Here is a 12,690-nt window from a genome sequence, read left to right as displayed (position 1 = left end):
ACCACTAGTCTTCCCCCGTAGAAATTAATCCTGAGTTATGACACGAGATTCTGCCTAATGCACTCTAATGTAATCGGTTCCGGTCGGATCAGAAGGGAGGGGAATATGAGAATAATTTGTCCGCGCCGCTCGACTTTGGTAATATATCAAGAACCACTTTTCCGCGATGCTATCTACGGGCTGGCATGAAAAAAGGACGAGGATGAGACTTGCTCGAGCAAGTCGGACCGGGGACAAGAGCAAGTGGAAAGCGTAGGCGGGGCGCATACCAGAGGCACCTGCTCATTTACTTTGCGCCGCTCGTTCGCCACTCGATGGTAGGGGATCCTCATTAGGGTTCGCCCCTACCAACCTATCGTCACACAAATACCTAACCGATCGTGTTTGTACACGAAACCACTGGCAAAGAGAAGGCGACCGTGCCTTTGCCACCGCTAGAACATTTTTCCCTTCGTTTCTCTCGAACGGGGCCAATTAATGAGCCTACTCGTGGCATTCTCCAGATGGACAGCCGGTGGGAGGCGAACAGAGCTATCGGTATCGTTCGAAAGAAAAAGACGCAAGTAATTCGGAACGAGAGTTCTTGTAGCTACAAGATCCTTAATGACCGACGATCGTGTCAATTGTCAACGATGAAGATTGCGAGCCAGGTTGTAGTATGATCGATCTCATTTCGAGTATAGATCTTCGATAGCTCTGATTATTTTCAATACTATTTGGGGCACACGATGATTATCATGATTTTAGTTTAGTCATGGATGTTGTTTGAGTTGTACTTGATATGTAATATAGAAACGAACAAGGGTAGTTTATTTTCACGATTGATTTTCCCTTCTCGGATACTCTTTTCCCTTGACACCTGTTGCTGCTCCCGCTCGCGGGACCCTTCAGTCACGATTTCCCCGCCGAGAGTAAAATTTCTGGCTTAAAGGGGTGGCATACGTTTAGTTAATTATACAAGTATATATACATGTATCAAATTAATGAAAGCTTATAGGTCCGCGCACAGAAGTCGTACATAAGTTTCTTCTCGACGTGTTTTCTACCCTCGTGGCATAAACCCCCGTCCTTCGTTCGACTGTTTCAACACCTCGAGATTTACGAGGCGGCAAAAGGGAGGGGTAGATGGAAGAAAGGACGAGAAGAAAGATTACGGTGTTCCCGAAGGAGGAAGGAAGAGGGTAAGAAAAATAGTGAAACCGCAGCCACCCTCCGCGTGATGGGCGTGCGCCGCAGGACCCCATGGGTTCTCCTCGTGTAAGATCTTACATAAAGATCGTCGTCCGTGCACAATAATGGCCCTGGCTGCCTGTCCTGTTGCCCGTATTCCTCATAACCTCGTCGACGACCGTTATGACGAGGTTCGCTGTTGCAGCTTGCATTCTACACGACGTGTAAACCGTGCGTGCGTGTGTTACGCGCGCCTATACGCGCCTTTTAGACCCGTGGTCCACGTTGCACGTTGCCTCGAAACAATGGCGCAGGAATAAACGAAAACCGTAGGGGTGCGATGTAACCCTCTGCTGTCTCTATTTGCTCTCTTTCGTTCGAAAGAATAATGGAGCCAGGAGTTATATTAAGTTACCTCTTGGTGGGTATCTTTGGGAAGCCAGAAGTCTTTGAACGATACCGCGCGGAATTTTTAAAATTACTTTTCCAATTGTCATTGTAAAATATTAAATATATGAGAATATTCCTTTAGAGATTGAATAATAGTAGCTTCGCTGTTAATTTTATTAGTAATCTCGCTACGCCAAAGGGAATACCTAGGAAAGTGAGTTTCAATGGGGGAGAAGAGAAAAGTTGAAAAAGAAAGTAACAAACACGCGACAACCTCTCGGTACAGGGAGAAAAGAACGGGCGTTCCTTTTCGGTCACCGAAGGTATCCTGCAGCGTGACGAAATACGTTGACGGAATTGACGTGTAATTGCACGCTACACTTTGATTCCGTGGCTTATAATACACTCTTATTATTAACGATTGCCCGCGGCATCGTTCCCGATGCTTTCGCAACCGGAGAGTCTCCCTTTCAACGCGACAGCACAAAACGCTTCTCGTTCCCTTCTACCAGGCCGGAGTTTCGCGATCCTTTCGAGCCGACGATGAAAAGAAGCTGAAGGCATCAAAAGGGACGCAAATTGTTCTGCCGTTGCGTTACACGCGTGGTAACATCCAATAAACGTTATTATCGATGGCTCCCGAAGGTGGAGCGTCATACAACGAGGAGCATAATGCCTCGATCGTGGTTAGAACGTCTACGCGGAAGTTTCCAAGCAAACTACTCGCCGCTGCTTAGAATAGGATCATCCTGGCGAATATATGATTAACCGAGGAAACTAACAGGCTTTAATATAGCGGGTAATAATGAAAGCCTGGTGTCGTTTAGTAAAAACGATGCTTCCTTTGGAACGCTTGATTACGCCAGAGAAAGATGGTTATTATATTCGCGAGTGATTGAATAATGATGTTCGGTTCTGAGGAATTTTTTGTATTTTCTGCATACCATCATTTCTCTATCAATTTTATAAACCTATGTCCATCTTTAGTTATTGCAATTTTAACTTAACTCAATATGTTGGACGTAAATCCTTAGCACGCGCCCATGGGCAAGACAGTTGCAAGGATGACCCGAATCCGATTCTAAAGGGAGGTCACAGTCTCCCTCGTTCAATTTTTCTTCCATTCAGTACAGTTCAGGAAACCTTCCTCGTCCTTTCCACAAGGGCAGAAGCTTGTATACATTTTTCTGAACTGGACGATGGTCAGCAGCATTGGTGCTCGTTACAAGCTGTAGGCGTGTTAGCATTGTCATTGATCCTAAACGGGGCAAACAACAGCGGCGGGTGGGCGATTTCTTACAAAGCTGCTCCTCTCTGTCCGAAGAAAAGTCAGAGTAGCTGCGAAACCGACGTGCCGCGGCACATAATCTTTTACAAGATGCTGGTAAATGGTGTCCCGTGGACTTTGAAGGGCGTGTAAACGGTCTAACTATCCGAAACTCGTCTTGATTTATTGTACACGAAGGAGCGTGAAACCGTTTGCCACTGACAAATTGCCCGCTCGGTACCCGGCTCCCGATACGTAAGCAGATCTTTTCAAGAAGTTGCCGTTCAAAAAACAGAGCGTCCAAACGATAGGTCGTTCTTTTAGTAGTTTATTAAAGATCGTTGACTTTCGACAAAATCGAAAACAATTTACGAAAGAGTGTACGACGCGGCTTTTATTTTTCTAGGTTTCAATTTCTTGTATGTATCTATTTTTCACTTAAATTTCACTCAAGTGTGGCGGTCTTTTTCGATGACTCAGTATCCTCTGTCTGAAGGGTTAAAAACAACGTCGTCGGATCGCATCCTATTTTTTTCTTACCAGTCTCGTTTCTCTCTAATTGGCCGTCTAAATTCAAGAATCAAAAGGGCAGTACTTCGAAGGGCAGACGTTATAACTTCCTGATGCGTGGCGCGATAAAAAAGTGAGAAAGCCGATGGGGGAGGGTAAAGAAAAGAGGAAGAAACCGAGAGACGTTTGAATCGTTGCCTCTCAGATTGAATCCGGCTGAACAAAGAAGGCTGCCTCGTCACGGTCTGAATAGTCGGGGCAAGGAGGTTGGATTAGGTTAGGTTAAGTTACGAGGGTGGTTCCCCTGTTCGGTGTCTTGAATGGGGCACGTGCTACCGGCGTCGTAATCTTTTCGAGAAGCAGGACCTTCCGCCTGTCAATCTCTCTTTCCGTTTGTCTGTCTGCCCGGCCATCTTCCATCTCTCTATACACGATCCTAGGACGAGCGGGAGTCTAGGATACTCTTCGAGGTTTCTTTCGACGTTGTGGCAGCAGCTGCTTCTAGGTAGAATTCGCAAGTTCCTTCTATCGCGCGTGCCTTGAAAGTGTTCATCGTGATTCTAGCCCTTTTTGAATGGCAATCACTTTTTTATATTCAAAGGTTTAGCGTTGCATTGACTTTTAACCCTCGGATGACTGACCGTGAAGAGAGTCCCAATTTAATTGTATTTAATTTTTTAAATTTCAAATTGCAAATTGGAGTCACCATTGACCCAAACTTTCGCTGTTCAAAGATTAGGTCATTAATGACATAGACTGGTGCTGCTTTATCAAGCAATAATTTAAATATCATCGATTGCGTAATTGAAAAATAAGAAACTCTATCATTGTACTTAACAAAAATATGTTTACAAACGCGGGAAGAAGCTCGATGGCCGACGCGGAACGATCCTGAAGGAAGAATAGAGTCCCAATCGTAGAATCGAGCCAGACGAGGCGAACAGCGGCGAAGAGAGGAAAAAGTCGAGGGGTCTTTCGCGTGTCGAGATGTAAATGCGTGCGCGTTATGCATCTGTCTCCTCTAGCTTACACGCACACGCGTCGCTAGTTGCAGCTCTTTGCACGCAGCGCGCGTGTACGCGTTCGTGTCGAGTTCGCGCACGCAACCAAGGTGCATAGTGATATACGAGGGATATATAAGGTCGGCTACATCCAACCACTAGTCGACCGAGCTACCGGTACAGGAAGAAACCCGGGGGGTTACCGTGCTGGAATTTCTTTATGACGCTCGCGTTGACTACCTAAGAAATTCCGCTCGATTCTACACAGTAGTCGATTGTCGATAATCGAGGCACGCTTATTCCTACGGGGAAAAACAAACACGATCGTCAACGCGCGACTTTCGACCAGAACACCGCGTAATCGCCGAGCGTGAAAGAACAAGAAACTTTCAGGAATTCGTCGATAAGTATTTTCAGCGTTACCTAAATAAATGGTCCAAGTAATTTTTTAACAATTGAACGGCGCACGCGTTTATCGCAGCAAAACTGCAACGCGTGCGCTACCCCAAGAAACCGCGATTAACAGGCCATTTTTAAAGCGGTAATTTCAAAAGTAATTATTTCACGGTGGCGTGGTATAATCTACTCGATTCGCGTGTAAAATCAAAGACGCCCGTGCGTATGCGGGCAACAACGAACGACTTGGGGCACGCGAGACGATTCTATGACGTTTACGTGTGCACATACATTTGAGAGCGTAATAAATGCTGCCGGCAGGTCGGTCACTAGTTGCTATGCTACCGGAATACCAAACTCGTCGAGTATTGAACAAGTTGAATTACAATATTACAAGTTCTGGCGAATTACAATGATGTCCTGCCGCGCTCAAAGGATCTACCGGTTGCGGTAAATTTGCAATAATTACGAATACAAGGTAAAGGTAATTGCTTAATTACAAATAAATGAAAAGCAATTTCTCTGTGTTTCATTGTAAAAGGAACAAGATGGCAAGGAATATTTTAAGATCCCACATGAACATTGTCGTCGAAATGTAACTTAATTAGGAACTAACTCGTACACCTGTCCTGTATTCGTGCCTAAGAAACGCCTTATTACCGCGCTTATCTATCCATTCCAAGAGCTACCGATCAATCGAAACTCATTACCGGCTTGATAATAATACGGGTCTGTCAGCGGAAAGCAACAGTTACGTCGTCGTAATAAAATGAGAGTACGTGGTCGGGTGTAGTTTCGAACAGAAGTAAACGATGCATTAGAAAACGAAAATAATCGGAAGGGAACAGAACGTTTTCTCCGGTCTGTTTGGCCGCGCGAGGAAACTTGCGAGTAATACACACGCGTATTGTGCGGCGGTAGCGGTCGCGGTTCGCTTATGAAACAAAATCGTACAATCGTACGTTGACTGGTCGGTGTCTCGGTCGTGTGACGTTCCACGGATATTTGCTGTATTTGCCACGTTACGTAACGTCTGAATCGCTACTGCACGTGAATTATGAAAGTATCGTTTGTTATACTTCGCCAGTGGCATGCATATCTGCATTGTCTGCGACCATTATCTCGCAATTTAATTCTTTTCTTTTATTCTATTTTATATATCCGCTGTTTGATTTACAAGGATTCGTAAGACTTTATCGAGTTGATGCATAAGTGTCACAGTAGAAACAGACATATTGGAACTCAATTGATTAATTTAATTGAAATTTTATGTTATTAATTTTTAATTTAATACTACGATAGATAAATTTATAAAATAAATTAAAATCTATTCAAATATTGTAAAAATCTTTTTACTTATTTTAACCTGACTGGTTTTCAGCGCAACCCCTAGAGCAATCAACGTGTTAACAAAATATCTTATCCTTTTTATAGTACACCAGATTCAGTATGTAGATTCTATCTTGATCGTTATTGCAAATTTTACCCCACGTTAAAAGTAACCGCGGAAGTGTAATTGCAACCATCGATGATCACCGCGATAAACTCGATTACCACAATCAATTAATTTTAATCTTGCAGTTTATTAGATAGTTTTATTATCGCTCGTTAAACATATTCTCGGTAAAACGTTAGTCGTAAATGATATCAGTGGAAAGGCATTCACAGCGCCGAATGTTATTTTGTGGAAAGGTGTCGTAAAGCACTAACGTTGCTCTTATCTCGTTGACAGCTTTACGTTGCCTACCGTTGTTCCGAGGAATGTAATAGAACAGTGAGTGATTTAATTATCGTCGCAGAAAGCAGCACGCGAATAGGCATCGACGATCGAGATACCGCGACGACCGTGCCCGGTAATTAGAGATTAACGATAAGCAAAACAACCGTTCGTCTTAATGATGACTTTACTCGTTAAGCTTGGCATTCCACCCCCGTCTTAGAGCAATTAGCACGCTACGTCTTCCGATAGCCCGGCTAGATAAACGATCGATACGTTCGGCCAACGTTACACGTCAATGAGAATATGTTCACGTGTACGAAGCTTTCGTTGCGATAGTAAAACCTACTACTTTCTATAGGGGCAACTATTCGCAACGCTACCTTCGTAACGGGACAATTACGAGGGAATGAATTTTAACTCTAAACGAAGCTCGACGTTCTACGTTATCGTAATTCAAAGTTCGATGAAAAGAATCGAGTTAGAAGATATTTATCCGAATAGTCTTGCAAATTTTATGAGTTATTTTGAAGGGGAACCTAATGGGGTCCCTCGCGAATAAATATCTAATTTCGCAGAAATTTTCAGACAACGAGAAATCAATTGAAAAGAGGTAAATTCTATGTATTTTATATAAAATTTTTGGGGGTCGCTTGTATTTACTAAGATATTGTGGTAAATATTAACATAAAATCATTATTTTCAATAGACAATAATTTTAAAAACCGCACTGTGCACTCTATGAACAGAAATTAGAACTGAGCAAGGAGACTATTGTTGACTGGTCAAGTTTTTGCCATGAGGTAAGTCATATTTTTTTGATAACCTGACCTAACTTATGTATCTTAAAAAATACAAGCGTCCCCCAAATTTTATCAACAGTTTTGGATTCGAGGGGCAAAAATACATAGAATTTATCTCTTTTCAATTGATTTCTCGTTGGGGACCTAATTGTAGACATTTATCCCGAATATTCAAAATATTCTCACCTCTCGTGCAGACGGCAGCTTGATTCTGCTAGTCGACGTTCGTTCAATCGTGGCGACGAAAGACGCGCTCGACCAAACGCACACTTCCGACACTCCACTTCACTGCTTTCATGAAGAAACTCCTTCGAGTCTCTCCTTTTTCACTCTACCAACTATTTCAACGATTGTCCAATAAATATGCTAATTTCGTGCAATACTGCCCGTGTTCTCTAATTCACTTTCGAAATACACCGGTGGCTCCGAAATTCGAATACTTAGTCCGCTTCTTGTTTCTAATTAACCTTTCACAATCGAACAACGCTATCGCGAACGTGAAATGTCTGGCACGTTAGTTCGCACAGTTTTGCCGATCATCATCGATAAAGTTCTCATAATATTGTCGGTCGTACTGACAAAGGGAAACAGACAAATTTCATGGAATTCTATTGTCTATGGTGTTCGGTACAACACCGACTCCTTCCAATAATGGTTTTGAACTTGTACCATCGCTGTTGTCAATATCCGTTGACTTTACGTTGATATTCCTGGAATTACCATTTCGGTTGCTCGCTGGTAGACGATTCTCAGACACTGTCCTCCTGTTCGGCATACCTGCACGTAGCCACTGTTCACGAAACAGGAAGATTCTCGGTTTTTCGCAGCCCTTTCCAGGGAATCTTATCGTTCACCATGTTTGGTCGCGAGTCAATCGCGAGTCCTTTTCAGCTTTCAATTTTCCACGGAAATCGCGAAGAAACGGCGCGACCGATGCGCGTGTCCGGCGCGAGACGCGGAAAATCGCGGATTAAAGAAACGCGCGGCAACAGGTGAGAGAGACAGGAGGGCGAGAGGGAAACAGAGAGAGAGAGAGAGAGAGAGAGCGAGAGGAGCGGAAACGAAGACGAAAGGAGGCAGATAGGATAGAAAGAGAGGAAACAACGATGAGGATGGCGTAACACCGCGCGTAGTAGCGGACAGTCGGCAACTAAAGTCCCGATGAGAGTCACCTCTCTCTCCTTCGTCTCTTCTCTCGTCCTCTCTTCTGGCTTGTCTCTCTCTCCACCACACGTGTGGCCGCCAACACACGAGTGCGTGCGTGCACCTCGAAACACGTATGATGTTCCTTCTCCCCCTCCCCTAACCCGGTACCCTCCGTTCTTCTCTTTCTCTCTTCACCCCTCCACCCTTAAAACCACCTACAGTACAACCCCTTTTTTCCTTCTCTCTCGCGAGCAATTCTCCTTGTTACTCCTCGATGCAACACCACGCACCAACTGCAACCGCTTGCAGATGCACGTCCACTCCGTTTCGATGTGACGGTACGCGCGCGTGTGTGTATGCGTTTTCACTGATTCGTGTCTGTGTACGTGGATACGTGTGGTAGGAGTAGTGGGAGGTAGGACACGCGACACAAGTCCTTTGGTGGGGAGAGAGAGGGTCATCGAAAGAGGGGATGACCTCCCCTCGTTACTCTTTCTCCTACTCCTCTTTGGTTCACGCGGGGCACCTCTTCCCCGAACACGCTTTTCTGCTCACCCGTTCGCTCGACTTTTCTCAGGCTTTCGAGTAATCGGTCATTCGATCGTTAATTGGGGGTGTTAATGAAAGAGGCCACTTAAGATTCTGATAGATAATCACCCATTCATTGTTTAACCGTTTGCACTTGTAACAGCTTGAACCCAGTGTATCAGAATTAGTTTCTTTAATTTGCACTTTGTATAAATTGTAAATTTTAATTGTACGATTGTTAATTATATTCATATTAAAAAGTAAATTAAATTTGATCACTGAGGATAGATATACTAGTGTAGAAGGTTAAATAATAATTTGACAGTAAAAATGTACTCACCTCTTTGATTGTTCTCTCTTGATTTTCCGCGGAGTACGTCAATTCAACCATTTGGTTAAGATCTTTACGATGATTTAAAACTGTCAGAAGGTATCCACCAATTCATAGTTCCAGCAATGTTCACCACCTCCCACATTATTTCATTCACTGAAGGTTAAAGAAAAAAAAGACACGTTTCCACGGATAGCGATGGTTCACCTTGTTTTATGTACGGATTCGTGAGTGTCACTGGTGGCCCACGCGGCAAACGACTACGCAGTAGCAACGATTATCGTCGTCAGCAACTGCGTCTCGAAGTTGCCAAACTCGCCCCCTGAAGGGACACGAAAAGAGGGGTGGCTAGGCGGTCTCTCCCTTCTGATTCCCACGCCGCGTTGTGATTCCTCTCCTCCCCTTTTCTTCTCCTCCCCCTACTCCATTTCCTTGTTAACGTCACCGACGCGGACTCCTCCCTTGCAAAAGGTACTCCAGAGGAGCAAAGACGACCCCTTGTTTTCTTTCTTTCACCCTCTCAACCCCTACGAAACCCCTCTTTCTTTCTCACCCTCTATACTCAAATCTAGTGATGGGCTACGTATGAAACTCTTGGAAGAAAATTTCGAATCGCTTTAAAATTTATTTGAAAGTCTTGACAGATTGTCTAAAGATTCGATGATTGCCGCCAAAATGGTGATCGACTTCTTTGGTTCTGTCTGATAAAAGAAATAGATAATTTATTTCTTTACAAATTTATCACTGGAAAAGCTTTCTATTTTATTTATCTTGAATATTGCTTAATTTTAAAAGTTTTTAAAGTATTCGTGCAATCAATTCTGTCGCGTACTGATAAACAAAAAACCAATCTTATTCCATTTGAGTTCACGAATCCAAAATTATTTTCTCAGTTGCCACAAAATCAAGATTTTTAAGATTCGAATAGAATTTAAAAAGATGCTTAAAAATTTTCACTGAAAGGGGGGTGTTTCAAATATAAATCGCTACTTGTGTCTCGATAATAAAGTTCCACCACTTCTGCTCGAGGCAGGGTTGATCGAAATCTTTTCTAGTCATAGCTTGTACAGTCTTGTTGTACTCGGTACGATAGGAAGGTTGGACGCAACTGGTTGCACCGAGGCTGGAGCAGGAGGCATGCACGTTGCATCTTGCGCAATCTCTAGTCACTTTTGATCACGTACTCGACCGGAGGATGTAAGGACTTCGTGGCGAGTTGGTATCGAAGAATTTATGACGCGGTGCACGCGTTACGACGCGTGCACCTGGGATATCTTAATTAGTTCCCCGTTAGGCGTAACCTTACCTCTGGCGTTTCGGTTTTATAAGCTGTCGGTTTATCTGCGCCCCGTTGCCGGACAGCCCTCGAGGTTCGCCGACACCGTAATTCGTTAATTTAGCAATTTTTAATCGCGGTCGTGCGGGCAGTTCCGATTTACAAGCGGTCGGAGCAACGGGCCAGGCCGGGCGTATCTCGAGCGTGGCTCTCGCGTGATTAAGTCACGCGGAAGACACGCGGGATTATCGTACACGAGGGAGCGAGTGTCGAAGCCGCGTTGGAATGCGAACGAACGAGCAGGGTGGAGTGGAGCGGAGAAATAAAAATTGACGAGGTAAAAAGAAAATGTCGGGGGGAAGAAGGGTGGAGGACGACAATAAAAGCGCGAGCGTTATATTCGGACGATCGGACCTGGGCGTGAGCGCGCTGTCAGCCGCGCCCGTGCACCGATGTTTTAATTAATGTATCGATAGCGCTCGAGCACCGATGCATCGAGCTTCTCTTCTCGATACATTCGACTCCGAAACCCACGCAACGCTCTTTCGATAATAATTAGGATCCTCGTAGGATCGTAGGTTGGTCGATCTCAGCTTCCACGAAGCTATCTTTTTGCTCCCCGTCCGGTGCCTTCGAAATCGTTACCACCGTGACGAGACGAGCCGATTCGATTAATTATACCGGAGTAAATATAATATGTTAATCGAATGTATATTGGAGATGCGGTAATTGAGTGGCGGATCGATGGCGTTCACGAAACATCAGCACGCGATCGGCACGCGATCATCGCTCCACGGCTCGGCGAATTTCTTGTAAGGGTCGTTTCTTGTACTTCGATTCAAAATTAACACGTTGAAGCTCTAATTATATTAAGAATAGGAATAGTCAAATTTCAAATTTCATACATTCTATTTGATATTTTACTGTTTTTCTATTATTTAGGCATGTGTAATTGCGGTCACCGGTGACCCCCATGGCATTCAACATGCTAAGATCATACTCAAGAAAATTGAAGCCGCCTAATAAATGAAAAGCATATTTCTTTGTTCTCCTTGCAAAATCGAAGAAAAGGTTCGAACAAACCATCCGAGCGATTTATAAATAAACACCCGATAAGAAGGGATTATCGTTGTTTGCGTAACTTTCAGTGTGGGCGTCTCAGACGTTGTTCATTGATCGTACCATTCCCGCGTCGATATCGTAATAGGAAAAATAATTTCTACGTTGTTTGGTAAGAGAATATTTTTCACGGAAGAGATTTTTCTCTTTTTCCGACTAATCGCGGTGATTAAATTGCTCCTAGATCACGACCTTAATGGTTACGAAGCAACGTTTTCCTTGAATCTGATTAATTTTTATCGAACATTACAAGCATATCGCTGACAAAACTTTTATCCTCGGTTACGTTGCCCACCGTAAACAACTTGCGATCCAAACATTTTGTTATTTTGCGCTGATAATTCATCGTTGATTAGCGTGGTTGTATCTGTCTGCTCGTGTTTGTTTCTTCGTTTTATCCACCCACTACGAAAACATTCGTTCGAATCAATTCGAATACATTAAAATCATCGTAGAACTATAAAATTACGTAAAATTTTTCCAGAAGTATCCGAGCAGAGATCTTTAAGTTAATATTTTACTTCTGATTTCCCGAATCTTATCTAAGATTGACAAATCTAAACTGTACAATTTAAACTTCGATTCTGGTATTGATATTCGTTAGAATACGTCATCGCGATTGACATGAAACTGCTCGTCACCAGAGTTATCGTGGCTGCTCTATTTTGATACACGTAATCCATCGCGCGTTCTTATCGATACGGTTCTGATGAAAACTAAAAAGAATTCATTGAAGAAACGTGGCTGGGGTCGTTGTTGCGCTTGGACACATGCATCTCTTTCGCAAAATATTTTGCATTGAACCGATGACCCGTGTCGACCCTGCTCTTGTCGTCGGCGTGATTTCTTCTTCTTCGCCGGCGTATATCTGCCCGGGAACGAGAAAAGCTTCGATTTTCGGCGAGTGGAATATTTTTATTTCGCGATACGCGTTATCGTGCGTGGGCGTAACACTGGCTGACGCGATAACGTCCCGCGAATCTTGTAAATACGCGTACAAACGACCGAGGGAAAGAATCTTTTCTTCTCTCGATCG

At 43.8% G+C, this 12,690-nt stretch overlaps 1 protein-coding gene and 1 long non-coding RNA gene across 2 annotated transcripts in view; one reads left to right on the top strand and one right to left on the bottom strand.

Annotated features, from left to right (window-relative positions):
• The window catches only part of LOC114880531 (protein glass-like), a 48,724-nt gene extending 39,246 nt beyond the window's left edge, over window positions 1-9,478 (bottom strand). Inside the window, exon 1 of the mRNA XM_029196640.2 lies at window positions 9,269-9,478. Within this exon, the coding sequence (XP_029052473.1) occupies window positions 9,269-9,319 (51 nt within the window). The 5' untranslated portion in view covers window positions 9,320-9,478. The remainder of the gene's footprint in view (window positions 1-9,268) is intronic.
• The window catches only part of LOC114880550, a 103,008-nt gene that overhangs the window by 3,226 nt on the left and 87,092 nt on the right, over window positions 1-12,690 (top strand). The gene's annotated exons all lie outside the window — the stretch shown is intronic.

Source organism: Osmia bicornis, chromosome 5 (assembly GCF_907164935.1).
Source record: "Osmia bicornis bicornis chromosome 5, iOsmBic2.1, whole genome shotgun sequence".
Lineage (NCBI taxonomy): Eukaryota > Metazoa > Arthropoda > Insecta > Hymenoptera > Megachilidae > Osmia > Osmia bicornis.
The sequence above is the reverse complement of the archived record's forward strand: the minus strand, read 5'-3'. Positions and strand labels throughout refer to the sequence as shown.